This window comes from Muscardinus avellanarius, assembly GCF_963383645.1.
Source record: "Muscardinus avellanarius genome assembly, chromosome: 3".
Lineage (NCBI taxonomy): Eukaryota > Metazoa > Chordata > Mammalia > Rodentia > Gliridae > Muscardinus > Muscardinus avellanarius.
The window spans coordinates 35,739,747-35,756,726 of NC_137788.1; the positions used below are offsets into that span (position 1 = coordinate 35,739,747).

The 16,980-nt window shown below is 53.2% G+C and overlaps 1 protein-coding gene across 1 annotated transcript; it reads right to left on the minus strand.

The window, feature by feature from the left end:
- Positions 1-416: 416 nt before the first annotated feature.
- Positions 417-5,316, minus strand: CLDN19 (claudin 19; the record flags this gene model as incomplete). Its single annotated transcript, XM_080693473.1, has 5 exons — positions 417-465; positions 1,250-1,402; positions 3,216-3,300; positions 3,394-3,558; positions 5,094-5,316. The coding sequence occupies 5 exons, from the start codon at positions 5,314-5,316 to the stop codon at positions 417-419; spliced, it is 675 nt and encodes a 224-aa protein (XP_080549599.1).
- Positions 5,317-16,980: the final 11,664 nt, after the last annotated feature.

The following is a 16,980-nucleotide window of genomic DNA, read 5'->3' on the forward strand; positions in this document are numbered from 1 at the left end:
TGTGTGTGTGTGTGTGTGTGTGTGTGACTTGGGATTGAACCCAGGGGCATTCTACCTCCAAGCTATACCCCAGCCCTATTATTTATTTTTATTTTGAAATAGGGTCTCACTAGATTGCTGAGTCTCACTACCTGTTGGGCCTGTTGTGATCCTCCTGTCTCAGCCTCTCAAGTACTGGGATCATAGGCATGTGTCACCAAGCCCAACTTCTTGCTCTGTCTGGAGTGTGCTCTGTAACCTAGGAGCCCTAGTGCTCAGCTCTGACCTCTGGAAGGAAGCCAGACCCATCTTGGCCACGCCCAGAACAGACCAAATGACATCACACTTGGGCTGAATGTTCACATCTCTTTCCAAAATATATCAAACACATAGTCTAAATGTGGCAGGGGGACAGAGCCTGGCTGGGTACCTGGACATTAGACACCCAGGGGGCCCTTGATGGAGGCGGGCAATTTAACAACGGGTCTGAAAGTCAAAAGAGAGAGAGCTGGTTAGTGGGGTGGGCAGCCAAGGGGAGGCAGGGGCTGCAGAATTAATTCAGCCCAGGCACAGGGCCTGGCCAGTGGGCAGGCTCTCAGCCCTCTTGGCAGCCCTGCTGGGGCCCATTTCCCCAGGGTGGGGCGACTGGCGAGACCTAGGGATCTGTGTGGGCATCTAAGCAGTGCTGGGTGACTGGAGGAGCCCCAGACCTGCACTCAGAGGAAGCGAGGCCAAGCCTTGTGGTTGCTCTGGACCTTGGTGTCCATGGGTGTAACAAGGGGATGACTGTCATCCCAGTACTACTTCCTCCATGGGATGAGGAGCCCATGGGATGCAAGAGGGTGGAGGCGCTGGACACTGAGGTCTGTCTTGGTCACTGTGGAATCCTCGGGGGCCAGCACTGGGAGACATGTGGCCCTTGAGTAGATAAACGGGCAGGTGGAGGGGCGGCCTCTGCCTCTGTGTGAGATCCTGTGCCCAGGGATGGAAGTGTGCTGGTGCCCACAGGTTAGTACAGACAGGACGAGGCCAGGCTCTGCCCTGTGTCTGCCAGGCCGAGCTGGGTCTTGCCTCTGATCACTCTCTGAGTGTCTGGTCTGGGTCTCAGATGGCAGAGTACCCGCCTGTGTTGAGGACCAGCTGCTCAGAGGCTCCAGACCAATCTTGGGGGATATCTTGCACCTACTGGCGCTGCCCAGGGTGCTGCAGGGACTGGCTGGAGTGCTGGCTGAGCGAGGGGGCGGCTTAGGTAGGCAGGGCTCAGACGTACTCTCGGGCAGCGGTCGAGGGTCCGGTGCGATAGGGCTGTGGGCTGCTGTTGGCTCTCTCCGTCTCCGGGCACGTGCAGCACAGGAAGGAGCCCCCCAGCATGGCCAGGCCAGCCGAGGCCCAGCCTACGAACAGAGCTGGGCCAAATTCATACCTGCAGGGAGGTGGAGGCAGTGGCATCAGTTGTGGCTGCCACCCAAGCCCTGACTCATCTCAGCCCAGCCCTCTAGGGGACCCCCATAGCCAGGGGCCTGCCAGAGGGAGGGCAGGGCACGGGGATCTGGAGGTTGGGGCTCACAAGCGTCCTTCTCTCCAGGTTAATTGGAGTGAATGCTTATTCTTTTCCTCTCCCCTTCCTCTCCCCCACACCACCCAGGCTCACGGCTGCCCTACAGGAGGCCCCTCTCTGAGCAACTCCGGCTCATTTCCTCATGTGGCCAGTGGAGGGGGCAAGGGAGGGCCCAGAGGGCTGGAGGGGGCATGAGCAGAGTGGAGATTCCCATATCTCAAGAGCTCCTGGCCACACTGCGCCTGCTGCCCTCTGGAGAAGGCCAGGCTCCTCCGCCTGGAGTCTGGGCTCTCCACAGACTGCCCTGTGGGTCAGCCCACTCCCTCCTGAGTCTAATCCTAACCCCCTTCTGGGGCCTCCCCAGCCCCTTTCTCCCCTTCAGGGTCCAGTTCACAGGCCACCTCCTCACAGGAGACTTTCCTTGTCTCTTCAGGGCTCTCCCTGCCGCAGGGCACATCCTCAGCAGGAGGTCTTTCTGTTTCTGGGAGTACCCAGAGGGCAGACAGGCTGGGACTGTCTGTGTCCCCAGGGCACAGCCCAAGGCCTCTCACCCCAGCTGCCGTGGGGCTGTTGAAGGGCTGAAGGAACAAGTTCCAGCTCAGCTCCTTGGGCCAGACTCTCTTGACGGGTGTTTGTGGCTGTAGCTAATCACTCTGGAAGGAGCCTCACTTACAGACCGGCCTACTACCACCAAGACAGCCCAGGCGTCTTTGTGTGTGTGTGTGGGGGGGGGTACTGGGGGGTGGAACCCAGGGGCTTTCTACCTGCAGGCTATAACCCTAGCCCTATTTTAGAAGTTTCTGAAGGCCTCACTAGCTGAGCTGGCTTCAAACCTGTGAGATCCTCCTGTCTCAGCCTCCCAAGCGCTGGGATTACAAGTGTGCGCTACCACCCCAGGAATCTTTTCTCACTCGCCCTCCACCCAGGGCACGGTAGGACCTCTGGGGTTGGGTCTGTCCCCTTCTTGCTCCCAGCTGGGCTGAGAAGTGATGGTGGAGCCAGGAGGGCCCAGGCCCTTCTGGGAGCCATCTCACCACCCTCCCTCCCACACAGGACTGCACCTGCTTTCCCTGCTTTCCCGGCTTGAGCACCCTGCCGTCTCCTTAGCTCCCACTCTGCACACATGGTAGAGGGACCGTCACTGCCTTCCACCCAGGATAGGGAGCAATACCTTCCGATGGCTGCCAGCCCTGCCCAGTCTGACCCCGCTGGTCCCTCAAAATTTCTGCCTCCTGCAGGAAGCTACCTCAGACTGCAGCTACCAGCAGCAATCAGCTCAGGTATGCGGCACACTCTCCAGGCCCAGACACCGTGAACTCCCTTCCCTGCTCCATCATGGACCTTCACAACCACATCAGAACTGGGTCTTAGCTTCTAGCTCCATGTTACAGACAAAGAAGTCAGGCACTTAAAGATTAACTTTCCCAGGTCACACTGCCCAAACATGTGGAGCTGGATCCGAACCCAGAGCCAGGCAGAACACTTGTCTCCTTGGCGAGTCCTCAGTGAGCCCATATGCCCTCAGCCGGCCTCCCGTCCCTATGGAGGGCCCAGCCACACTGGGCCTGGCTCCCCGCCCTGGGGCTTCTAAGACGGCAGCTGAGCCACTGGCCCTTCCCCTTCCAAGTGGCTACTGGATAAAGGCCAGTGGCCTTGAGGAGCCCGGCGCAGCACCCACCTGGCATTGACAGGTGTGCTTGGGTTGAAGAACTCCTGGGTCACCAGGGTGGCATACCACGAGACAGCAGTCAGCGTGCAGAGGCCTGAGGACAGAGCAGGGCGGCGCTCAGCTCAGCCCCCCCGCCCCCGGCCCCTGGTGTGGCCAAGTGGGCAGGAAGGAGGGCAGGGGCACTCACCGGCCAGGAGGAAGAGGGCACCCCCGGAGATGGCCACCCGGCCTTTGGCGATGGGGTTGCTGTCTCCGACCCGCGTGCACTTCATGCCCACCACGCTGAGAACCAGGGCCACGAAGCCCAGGAGCACCGCCACCACCATCAGGGCTCGCGAGGACTGGATGTGACCTGGGGCGGGGCCAGGATGGCGCTGAACAGGGTGGGGGTGGGGAGAGGTACGAGGGTGGGGTGGGGAGCCTGCATGGGAGGGGCCTGGGCAGGTGGGCTCCTGAAGGTGACATTGGGGCTGTGAAGACGTGGGTGGGGGTAGAAAGTCCCCTTCACCATTAGCCCCTCTCCCCTGGCAGGTTCCTTCGATGGCACTTGGTGCCAGGATAGTTTGAATTCGCTTTTCTGCAGCTTCCTCTGGGCCTACCCTCAGGGACGGTTTCTCCTGGGATGAGGAAGTTCTACAGTTTCCCCAGAAGGAGGAGCCAAGGGCTTTAAGTCCCAGCCTGGACCCAGCAGCGACTGGCACCCCCATCAGCCACCCTGACCCTGGTCGCTTTCCTCTCTGCCCCGGGAGCCACCGTGTCCACTGTACACTGCTTCTCTGTGGCTGTGTGGGTCAGCCATGGTCCCCAGGCCAGCTCAGGAGACCTGGGGCCCTGAGGGACACAGTGACCTGCCTGAGCTGGCACACGTGGCCGCTTGATGGCAGAGCGGCAGTGGGTTGGCCTTGCCAGTCGCTAGGGCTGCAGCAGTGCCCATTTACAAGCCAACTATCCGGTCTCGATTCCACACCCCAGGAGAGTATCGGCGTGACACTCTTGCGTGTGAGTCTGTGTATGTTCAGGAGTTCGGGCCTACACTTGTGTGCCAGCACCCCTGCTTGGGTGGCAGGGTGGAGAGTAGGTACGTCACAGAGTGTGCCTGCATACCAGTGTAGGAAGACATGAGTCCACTCCTACCCCAACACAGCATCGAACCCAGGGACACTCTACCTCTAAGCTACACTGCCACCCCCTTTTAATTTTGCCACCTCCCTTTTTATTTTTATTTTTATTTTTTATTTTTGCAGTATTGGGGATGGAACTCAGGGGCATTCTACCTTTCAGCTACAACCCCATCCCTATTTTTTATTCTTTATTTTGAAACAGGGTCTCACTGAGTTGCAAAAGGCCTAAGTAGCTGAGGCTGTCTGTGAACCAAGATCCTCCTGTCTCAGCCTCCCAAATGCTGGGATTACAAGCATGCACCACCATGCCTGGCTCACACCCCTTTATTTTTGCAACAAGATCTCTGAGTTGCTGAGGGTCTCACTAAATGGTACAGACTAGCCTTGAACCTGTGATCCTCCTGTCCCAGCCTCCCAAGCACTGGGATCACAGGTGTGTGCCACTACACCCAGCTGCAAAGAGTCTTAAGCATTCAAGGTACCAAGTCCTTGCAGTGCTTGGCTCTCCAGTATCCTGCGAGGTAGAATTCCCCTTCAAAGAGGTTTGGTGACTCACAATGCTGCGGTGGCAGAACAGAGATCTGGCCCTGAGGCTGTAGACCCTAACGCCCTGGCCTCCAAAGCGGCACAGTCCCGGGTTCTCAGGTGTGTTCTGAGGGTTCTGGGGATGGAGTGGGGGTGGGATGGGGCTCGTTGCTGACGGTGAGCCTTGGGAAGGCTTGTTCCATACCTCCACCCACATCCCAGCCCCAAGCCTGAGGCCTACCGTCCAAGGCGAGCAGAGAGTCGTAGAGCTTGCACTGCACCTGCCCGGTGCTCTGGGAGGCGCAGGACATCCAGAGGCCTTCATAGAGGCCCACCGCAGTGATGATGGCATCGCCCGCGTAGGAGGATTGCTTCCATTGTGGCAGGACCGTGCTGGCGATGATGCCCACCCAGCCACCCAGAGCCAGAAAGTAGCCCAGGAGCTGGAGGCCCGAGTTGGCCATGGCCCAGGGAAGGGGACCGAGGCTCCCAGGCTCAGAGCTGGGCCAGGGTCCTGGAGGTCGCAGTGGTCATGGCCAGGAGAGCAGCAGCTGGGGTCAAGGAGTGAGCTGTCCCAGGCAGAGGAGGAGAGGTGATGGCTGCTGGCACTGCAAGGCTGCAGTTCAGGACTCCAGAATGCAGGGGGAGGCTCAGGGGCTGGAAAGGCCAAAGGCCCGCCCACAGCAGCCGCCTGAGCCCGGCAGGGTCCCCAGCAAAGCCCAAGTCCAGCCTCCTGGGGTAGGGGGCGGGGCCAATGGCCCAGGTGGGCACCTCTGCCCCACCCCCTTCTTTGTAGCCAAGGGAGGGGCTGGGGAATGATCCTGTCTCTCTAGGACTTTGTGTTCAGGGAAACCCCTTTAGGAGCCTGATTCAAGTGCTCTAAAATTCTCATAATCCTACCCAGAGCACCAGCCCAAGATGATGGACTTTGCTCCCGCCAGGCTGATATGACCCTTGGGCTTTCTTGTCCTGTGAGTTGATGAAAGAGAGGAGAAGGAATTACAAGCCGGGCATGGTGGCACACACTTGTAATCCCAATACTTGGGAGGCTGAGACAGGAGGATCGCAGGCTTGAAGCCAGCCTCAGCTACTTAGTGAGGCCCTCTGCAACTTAGTGAGATCCTGTTTTTCAAAATAAAGAATAAAATAGGGCTGGGGATGTAACTCAGAGGTAGAATGCCTCTGGGTTTAGTCCCCCAGTAACTAACACACACACACACACACACACACACACACACACACACACACACAGAAATAAAGAATAAAAATAGGGCTGGCGGTATAGCTCAGAGGTAGAATGGCCCTGGGTTCAGCCCCAGTAACACAAGAAAAAAAAGTTACACATCAGGGAGAACTTTCTGATAAGAACTCTGAGACCAGAAGTTAGAGTCCAGGCTTGAGAATGGAGTGCTTAGGGGTTTCCTGGGCGCCTGGAAGTGATATGCATCAAATACAGGGGAAACCAGACCAGGGAATGTGTCCTGTTGGGTCTGTTTGAGATTGGAGGGGTCCTATGGCAGCTGGCCAGAGCTGGCTGCAGGCCAGCAAGGGGCCTGGCAGGGGAGGAGGGACAGCAGCAGCCTTCTGGCCCGGCCTGAGGGGAGGCAGACAGCTCAGCCCCCTAATCCCCTGGCTGGCTGCCTTCGCAGCTCCTGCTGAGACCCGGGACAGTTCCAGAAGAGCCTGGTGGGAGCAGCGGCCTCTGCACATTCCTGGGGTTCACGCTGCTCCCTCCTAGGCCCGCTCCCCCCTTCGCCCTCCCTTGGACCTCAGCAGCAGGGGAATGTTTAACTCTCCTCCACCTCATTAGCAATCCCCTCACGCTCCTTTCAGCCCCCAGGCTCCGTGTGGTGTGGGTGCCAGAGGAATGTCACACCCCTGCTCCTGCTCCCGCCAGACCCCGGTCCCCCCTGCCCCATCCCCAGCAGCCCACCACCCTCCCTGGACCTGGCAGGGGGGGCAGCTTCCTGCCGCGACCCCGGCCAGCTTCCTCCCCCACAGCCCCAGCTGCCTCCGCAGGGACAAGTCCCCAGCCTGCCCCCTTGCATTCTTCACGCGGCTATGCAAATGAGAGGGTGCCAGGCACCTAGGGGACAATGGCAGCCCTGTGTGCCCGCCCAGGGCGTGGGCCCCGGTATGGCCTGCAGCTCCCGCCCAGAGCGGGGAGTGGTCTGCCCTCAAGGGGTCAGAGGTGGATGTGGTCTGGCCTGCGTGCCACACACTGGTTCCCTCTGAAGTCCCTCTGTCCGGAAGGGCTGAGCCCTGTGTATCAGTGTATACACAGACCTGCTTCCTTGGGTGGCCTGCAAGCCCCTGAATGCCAATGGGATCCAGAACCATGGCAGAGAAGTTAGTCCTGTGTCCAAATTCTTCTGCACAGAGGATGATGAGTAGGATCCAGCGGAGCAGAGGATATGGCCGGAGCCTGAAGTGGGAAGGACGCTCTGCTGGTGCCCCTTGCCTCCCCTCCCCCTCCTCCTTGTGGTACTGGGGATTGAACCCAGAGACAGGTGGCATTCTGCCTTTGAGCTATACCCCAGCCCTTTTTAGTGTGTGTGTGTGTGTGTGTGTGTGTGTGTGTGTGTGTGTGTGTGACTAAGGATTGGACCCAGGGGTATTCTATCTCCAAACTACACCCCTAGCCCTATTTTATTTTTATTTTTAAACGGTCTCACTAAGTTGATGAGAGTCTCGCTACTTGCTGAAGCTGTCCTCAAGTATGTGATCCTCTTATTTCAGCCTCCCAAGCACAGGGATTACAAGTGTGAATCACCACGCAGGGCTTTTCTTTTTTTTGTGTGTGTGTGTGTGGTAATGGGAATGGAACCCAGGGGTATTTTACCTCCTAGCTACACCCCCAGCCCTATTTCTTTCTTTCTCTCTCTCTCTCTCTTCCTTCCTTTCTTTCTTTCTTTCCTTCTTTCATTATTTATTTATTTTGCGGGTCTGGGGTTGGAACCCAGGGGCATTTGATCTCCAAGCTACACCCCCTGCCCTATTTTTAATTTATTTTTTGGTGGTACTGGGATTCCTGGAAGCCCTTCTACCTCCGGGATACACTCCCATGGGCTACACTTCCATACCTATTTTTTAACTTTTTTATGTGGAAACAAGGTCTCTTAAACCAGCAAGGCTGGCTCCGAACCAGCGGGATCCTCCTGTCTCCGCCTCCCAAGCACGGGGATTACAAGCGTGCGCCACCACGCCCGGCTTTAATTTATTTTTTGAAACAGGGTCTCACTGAGTTGCAAAGGACCTCACTAAGTAGCTGAGGCTGTCTGTGAACTGTGACCCTCCAGTCTCAGCCTCCTTAATGCTGGGACTACAAGCGTTCGCCACCACACCCTGCTTATTCGTTATTTTGAAACAGAGTCTCTACTTAGGTAGCTGAGGCAGTCTGTGAACCACTATCCTCTGGTCTCAGCCTCCCAAATGCTGGGATTACAAGCATGTGGCACCACGCCGGACTAGGGTTTAATTTTTCATTTTGAAAAAAAAAAAAAAATGAAACGTTTTGCAGCCAGGTGCAGTGGTGCAAACTTGTAATCCAAAGTCTTGAAGCTGGGAGGCCCCAGATGCAGCAGGATGCCTGTCCATTCTGGGCATTCCCAGAGCCCCCACTGGGGACCCAGAGCCTCTGTAAAAGGCTCACAGTCCTCTGAGGTGCATTGTTTATCCCTCTCTTTGTTACTTGAAGTTTTGAGTCGGTTCTACCAGAATATCCTCTCCTTAACAGCTTTCCCTCAGCAAGGTTCCAAAGCCTCTGGAATTCAGCTCCTGCTTCCGGAATAGTGTCCTGTAATGGGAACAGCGTCTCCACCCCGGGCGCCTACCACTCCTGGAGACTCCTGCAGCCCAGTGACTTCCAGGCACGCAGGAAGTGAAGGAGGCTCCGCCTCCTCCCCACCTCCCAAAAAGGCTAAATAAAACTCCCCTGGGTGGATGTTTTGTTGCACTGTCACTGTTCAACTGTTCTCTGATTTGCTTTTTTTTTTTTTTTTTTTTTAAGGTAGTAAGGATTGAACCCAGCGGGTCTCACTAAATTGCTGAGGTTGGTCTCAAACTTGTGTCTTCCTATTTTAGCCTCCCAATTACTGGGATTACAAGCGTGCGCCACCACACTCGGTTTATATAATGTGACAGTTTAAAAGGTGCTTTCTGTCCGGGCGTGGTGGCGCACGCTTGTAATCATCGCGCTTGGGAGGCTGAGGCTCTCAGCAACTTAGACCCTGTTTCCAAATAAAATATAAAATAGATCTGGGAGTGTGGCCCAGAGGTAGAAAGCCTCTGGGTTCCACCCCCAGTACCACACACACACACACACACACACACACACACACACACACACACACCAACACACAAAGGTGCTATTGCAGGGTGTGGTGGCACACACTTGTAACCTCAGTAGAAGGTTTGCAGCCAGACTCAAATCAGCAAATTAGTAGTGAGGCCCCCTTCTTTCCTTCCTTCCTTCTTTCCTCCCTTCCTCCCTCCCTTCCTTTCTTCCTTTCTTTCTTTTTCTTTTTTCCAGCACTGAGGATGGAACCCAGGGGCATTCTACCTCCAAGCTACACCCCCAGTGCTATTTTTGTTGTTGTTGATGTTCTCTATTTTGGAAAAAAGGTCTAAGTTGTGGAGGACCTCACTAAATGGCTGATCCTGGCTGCAAACTTGTGATCCTCCTGTTTCAGCTTTCCAAGTACTGGGATCACAAGTGTGTGCCATTTCGCCCAGCATGAGGCCCTGTTTCTAAATAAAAAATAAGAGCAGGTGAGAATAAAACTTGGGAGGCTGAGACAGGAGGATCGCAGGTTTGCAGCCAGCCTCAGCAACTTAGTGAAGCCCTCTGCAACTTAGTGAGACCCTGTTTCAAAATAAAATATAAGCCGGGCATGGTGGTGTATGCCTGTAATCCCAGCATTTGGCAGATTGAGACAGGAGGATCGTGGTTCGCAGACAGCCTCAGCTATTTAGGCCCTTTGCAACTCAGTGCGACCCTGTTTCAAAACAAAGAATAAAAAATAGTGCTGGGATGTAGCTCGGATGAAGAATGCCCCTGGGTTCCATCCCCAGCACTGCAAAAATTAAAAGATAAAAATAAATAAATTAATTAATTAAATATAAAAAACAGGGCTGGGGTGTAGCTCAGAGGTAGAATGCCCCTGGGTTCAATCTCCAGTTCTACAAAAAAGGAAGGAAGAAAGAAAAAAGAGTAAGAAAGAAAACTCCCTCTGTTCTGTTCATGAGGGAGTTTTCTTTTTCTTTCTTTTTTTTTTTTTTTTTTTGGTGGTACTGGGGTGGAACCCAGAGACTTTCTACCTCGGGGCTATACTCCCAGACCTATTTTATACTTTATTTCGAAACAGGGTCTCACTAAGTTGCTGAGAGCCTCACTATGTAGCTGAGGCTGGCTTTGAACCCCTGTGATCCTCCTGTCTTAGCCTCCCAAGTGCAGGGATTACAAGCATGTGCCACCACGCCCCGCTCATGAGGGAGTTTTCAAAGGATTAAATAAGAGGTGAGAAATGCTATCGGAATGTATGAAATGCCAAAAGAGCCCAGGCTGAAGAAAGCCCCTCCAGAAAGACTCCCCTGGGGGTGCCTTCCTTCTGGGCATGGTGCTGCCCACTGAGGACCCACGGCCACTTCCTGGCAACAGCACCTGGCTGAGTGCTGGCCAGAGCTGACCTTGGTGGCAGGAGTGTGGTGACCATTGATAAACTGGCATAAGGATTAAATGATGTCACCTAGCTGGGCGTGGTGGTGCACGCTTGTAATCCCAGCGTTAGGGAGGCTGAGACCAGAAGATCCTGGTTCACGGACCACCTCAGCTATTTTGTGAGGCCCTCCACAACTCAGTGAGACCTTGTTTCAAAATAAAGAATAAAAAATAGGGCAGGAGTATAACTCAGAGGTCGAATGCCCCTGGGTTCCATCCCTAGACACGCAAAAAATAATAAATAAACAAATAAATAAAATAAAGAACAGAGCTGGATGTAGTGACACATGCTTATAATCCCAGCATTTGGGAGGCTGAGACCAGAGGAGTGCGGTTCACAGACATCCTCAGCTACTTAGGCCCGTTGCAGCTTAGTGAGACCCTGTTTCAAAATAAAGAATAAAAAATAGAGCAGGGGTTGTCGCTTGAAAGTCGAATGCCCCTGCATTGCATCCCCAGTAACACACACACACACACACACACACACACACACACACACACACATATAAAGTATGGCTGGGGATGTAGTTCAGAGGTAGAATGCCCCTGGGTTTAATCTTCAGTACTGAAAATACATAAATACATAAATAATAAAATAATCCAGGTGTGGTGGCATATACTTGTAATCCCAGCATTTGGGAGACTGAGACAGGAGGATTGTGGTTCGAAGACAGCCTCAGCTACTTAGTGAGGCCCTCTGCAACTCACTGGGGCAGGGGGTGTAGCTTGGAGGTAGAATGCCCTGGCTTCTATCCCCAGTACCGCAAATAATATAAAATACAGAAAGAAAAAAAAAAGAAAAGAAAGAAAGAAATCAGGCTGAGAGTGGAGCTCAGAGGTAGAATGCCCCTGGGTTCAGGCCGGGCGTGGTGGCACACGCCTGTAATCCCAGCATTCGGGAGGGAGAATTGCGGTTCGCGGACAGCCTCAGCTACTTAGTGAGGTCCTGTGCAACTCAATGAGACCTGGTTTCAAAATAAAGAATAAAAAATAGGGCAGGGGGTGTAGCTCGGAGGTCAAATGCCCCTGAGTTCCATCCCCAGACCCGCAAAAAATAAATAAATAAAAAATAAAATAAAAAAATAAAAATAAAGAATGCCCCTGGGTTCTATCCCAAGTACCAAAAGAAAAAAGAAAAAAGAAAAAAAAAGGAAAAAGAAAAAGAAAAGTAAGAAAGAAGGTGGTCTGATTCTGCTGGATGCAGTGTTGTGCACTCTCTGCAGCCACCCTGGGAAACTCTGGAGGCTCAAGTGGTGTTGGTCTTACGACCCCCAACCCCTCTGTCTGGTTTTTCTGCACAACCACAGCTCAGGACAGAGGTGACTCGCCTCAGGCCACACAGCCAGAAAGCAATCCAGCCAGCAAGGTGTCTCCAGCCACCCCGCCATTCCACCTGCTGGGGCACACTTTAAGTGAAACCCCGTAAGCTCTGTGGATTCCTACCCGCAGCTCTCAGCATACTGCTAGCCTCGTCAGCACGTGGTGCTTGTACCAGCAGCCTGTGCGTCTAACCCGTGTGACTCACCAGCACGCAGGGCAGCCCGGGTGTCTTCTCTCCTCTGTGCAGTCTCTGGTGCTGAGAGCTTTGCCAGCACCGTGGGCAGGGAGACCCAGGGCCCCTGCATCCAAATCTTCCCCAGGTTTGCCTCCCATCCCCTAATAGTCCTGTGAGCTCTCTCCCTTCCTCTGGAACCCTTTCTGATTGCTGGTGCTCCCTCACGCATTCTACCAAACCAAACACAATCATAACCTCATCTCAGCCAGGACCCTGCCATCACCCCTGCTTTGCGACGACTCGCCCCAGTCTAATTACATACACTTATCTCGGTCCTGCTGCCACTGGGAACTTTGGCCTTTTGTGAAATCCAGGGAGACAGTCTACTGTCTGTATGTGGTTAGCATACATTGAAATTGTAAAGGTCATCTGCCTTGATGTGGAAAGTTCTGGAAAACCAAAATGAGGCAGCCTATGTAGCTTTCTGTACTGTTGAGTCTACCATGAACTAAGCAACGTGCCAGGCGCTTCATGAACATTCTTTCATTTGACCGTCACCCATTCTGGGCTGCAAGGGCTGGAGTCCCACTGTCTTGGTGGGAGATACTCGGAGGCTGTCCTGCGTGACAGTCACACAGCCCCAAGTGGGGCCGCATGGGTAAACCTTGCGTGCCTTCCACTATGCAGTCCGCTGTGCGATGAATGGGTCAACCGGCTAGGAGAGAAGGGTCAGCTGTGATGAAAGGGGAAGGGGCCATCTGAACTGGCTGACTTCTATCTATGGGCATCCTAAAAGGCTATCTCTCAGCTTGACGAAGAATCACTTATTTTTCTTTTGTAGTACTGGGATGAAACCAGGTATGGTCTACCTCCGAGCTAAACTCCCAACCATTTTAAAATTTTATTATTTTTTATTTTTTACTTTTTTACTTTTTGCAGTACTAGGGATGGAACCCAGGGGCATTCTACCTCCGAGCTACACCCCCAGCCCTATTTTTTATTCTTTAGTTAGAAATGGACTCATTGAGCCGGGCGTGGTGGCACACACTTGTAATCCCAGCATTCAGGAAGCTGAGACCTTGGAGGATCTTGGTTCACAGACAGCCTCAGCTACTTAGTGAGGCCCTCTGTAACTCAGTGAGACCCAGTTTCAAAATAAAGAATAAAAAATAGGGCAGGGGGTGTAGCTCGGAGGTCAAATGCCTCTGAGTTCTATCATCAGACCCGCAAAAAAAAAAAAAAAAAAAAGAGGGCCTAAGTAGCTGAGATTGTCCTCGAACTGCCATCCTCCTGTCTCAGCCTCCCAAGTACTAGGATTACAAACATGAGCCACCACACTTGGCTTATTTTTTTATTTTTATTTTATTTTATTATTTTTTTTTTGATGGTACTGGGGGTGGAACCCAGAGGCTTTCTACCTCAAGGCTATACTCCCAGACCTTTTTTTTTTTTTTATATTTTATTTGGAAACAGGGTCTCACTAAGTTGCCGAGAGCCTCACTAAGTAGCTGAGGCTGGCTTCGAACCCATGCGATCCTCCTGTCTCAGCCTCCCAAGCGCAGGGATTACAAGCGTGTGCCACCACGTCCGGCTTGGCTTATTTTTTAAAATTTTCATATTGGAGGTAGAACCCAGAGGCATTCTACCTTCAAGCTATACCCCCAGTCCTATTTTATTTAATTTATTTTGGTGGTACTGGGGTTCCTGGAAACCCTTCTACCTCTGGACTACACTCCCAGACCTATTATATATATATATGTATGTATGTATGTATGTATGTATGTATGTATTTATTTATTTATTTATTTATTTATTTATTTATTAGAAACAGGGTCTCTTGTCTCTTAAGCCAGCAAATCTGGCTTCGAACCAGCGCCATCCTCCTGTCTCCGCCTCCCAAGCAAGGGGATTACAAGCGTGTGCCACCACGCCCGGCTTATTTATTTTTGAAACTGGGTTGCTGAGGAAACTTGCTAAGTTGCTGAGGCTGCCCTCAAGCCTGTGATCCTCCTGTTGCAGCCTCCCAAGTACTGGGATTATAGGTATATACCACCATGCCTGGGTTTAATTATTTGTTTGTAGTACTGAGGAGTGAACCCAGGGGCATTCTTTCTCTGAGCTATTCTACTCCCAGCCCTATTTTTTAATTTTTATTTTGAAACAGGGTGTTGCTAGATTAATGAGTCTCACAACTTGCTGAGCTGTCCTTGAACCTGCAATCCCCCTGTCTCAGCCTCTCAAGTACTGGGATTACAGGCATGTGCCACCATGACAAATTTATTTATTTATTTATTTTGGGTTTTTTTTTTGGTGGTACTAGAGGTAGAAACCAGGGGCTTTTCTACCTCCGGGCTATACTCCCAGCCCTATTCTATATTTTATTTGGAAACAGGGTCTCACTAAGTTGCTGAGAGCCTCACTAAGTAGCTGAGGCTGGCTTTGAACCTGGGCAATCCTCCTGTCTCAGCCTCCCAAGCACTGGGATTACAAGTATGTACCACCACGCCCGGCTATTTTTTTGTTTTTCAAACAGGATCTTGCAAGGTTGCTTAGAGTCTAGTTATGTTGCCGAGGCTGGCCTGGAACCTGCAATCCTCCTCAGCCTCCTAAATACTGGGATTATAGACGTGCCGCCACCATGCCTGGCTGGAAGACTCACTTCCTGACTTCAGGTCTCTTTCCAAGCTCATTTTTCTACCTCTACCTAAAGCCAAACTCCTCCCAAGTGCTGTGTACCCACCGTCACTACTCTCCCTTCTCTCGTGAACTGGTCCAAGCCACCTCGCCAAAACATCTGCTGCGGACCTTCCCAGGAGTCCCAAGGTGGGCCCTCAGTTCTCATCTGCACAGCCTCTGGCAGCATGACACAGAGACCGCCGCTCACGCTCATGCTCAGCTCCAGGCTCTGGGAGGCCTCAGCTCATGGCACTGGAACCAGCCCCGTCCCTTCCAGAAGAACCGCCTTCTGACCCTCCTCCACCTACCCCTGGCTTTGTTTTTTTTTTTTTTTTTTTTTGGTGGTACTGGGGGTGGAACCCAGAGGCAGGGTCTCACTAAGTTGCTGAGAGCCTCACTAAGTAGCTGAGGCTGGCTTCTAACCTGCGCGATCCTCCTGTCTCAGCCTCCCAAGCGTGGGGATTACAAGCGTGCGCCACCACGCCTGGCTTCTCTCCTGGCTTTGAATAGCACCAACTTGCTCCTCAAACTCAGTGTCTCTCCAACCAACTAGCTCCCATCTCCCTGGCCTCTGGGGGGGGAAGGCTGCTCACTGTCCAACCGCTTAGGCTTCTTCTCATACCACCCTGCCTGTCCATCAGCATCTACTCCAAGACTAGTCTCAGGACCTGGGCATCACCACCTTCTGCAGACTCTGGTCAGGACCAGCTTCCCTCCTGGGTCCCTCATTAGCCTGGTATCCTTGCCCCCATTCCTGCCCCTCCAGCTGATTTGCCATGTACTGTTGTTGGAGCCTTTAAAGATATAGGCCTGAGCCAGGCATGGTGGTGCACGCTTTAATCCCAGCATTTGGGAGGCGGAGACAGGAGGATCGGGGTTCGCGGACAGTCTCAGCTACTTAGTGAGGCCCTTTGCAACTCAGTGAGACTGTTTCGAAATAATAGGGCTGGAGGTATAGATCAGAGGTAGAATGCACCTGGGTTCCATCCCCAGCACTGAAAAAAAAAAAAAAAAAGACATCTGACACTATCGCTCCTCTGCTGGAAACCTTGCTGGGCTCCCGCGTCCTCACAGTGGTGGACAGGACCCCATGGCCTGACCATCGCCTCTCCTCCCACCCACTCTGCCGCTGTGCTGGCCTGCTGCTCCTCCTGTCTCATGTCCTGGCTTGCTTTATTTTCTATCTCAAAGGATTATACACACACAAACATGTACATGTTTATACCTTTATTATCAGTCTTTCCTATAACATATAAGCCTATGAGTATGGGGGCTTGCTTTGTTCTTTACCATCCATAGTCCCAGCACCAGGTACTTAGCAGAGGCTCAATAAATAAATACTGGGCAGGGTGTGGTGGCTCATGCCTATAATCTCAGTACTTAAGAGGTTGAGTCAAGAGGATTGCAGGTTTGAGGCCAGCTTCAGCTCTGTAATGAGGCCCTTTTTAAGATAAAAGATTAAAAAATAGGGCATGTTTCCATGCTTAGGGTCTCCCGTCCCATGTTCAGTGTCTCCCCAAGGTGCAGGGCGGAGGACAGCCAGAGGAGCAGGAAGCATGTGGCTGCCACGGGGGCGGCGTGCCAGGGCACTGCTGACCGCTGCTCGCTGCCAGAAGGGGATTAGTGGTAATTCCGACCATTCACCCAGAGCTTTACAGTTTACAAAGTGCCATCACACTGATACTGCATCTGGGCCACACGGCTGCCCCAGAAGGTGGGCAGCACGGGAACTACGACCCCCTCATACGGATGACAACCCAAGGTTCCTGGGTTAAGTGTCTGGCCTGAGGTGCACAGGAAGTGGCTGGGCTGGAGCCGGAGCCAGGCCTTCTTATGTCAGTGACCCCCGCATCTTGCACAGAGCAATTTCTATCAAGTGAGGCCTCTGGGGCAGAATGGGCATACTTCCATTTTGAACAAACCACTAGACAAAAACCACAATTCATTTATTTTTTTGGTTGTCTACACAGACACTTAAATACTGTCTTTCTGCCACGTGGCTCCCTGTACAGGGCCCCAGGTTGGTCTGGGCCTGTGTCCTGAGCCTTCAGCCAGGCCCAGAGGGGCGTGGCGTCCTGCCACGTCCACTCCAAGAGCAGTAGCACCATGCGGAAGGCTGTGGGCAAGGTCTCCTTGGCCGGCCTGGTCTTGCTCTGCCGCCCCGAGGGCTGGCCAGCCCGGGGGGCAGAGCTCCTCCCCACTGGTCCCATGGTCCAGCCCTGAGTGAGCCGGGTGTTG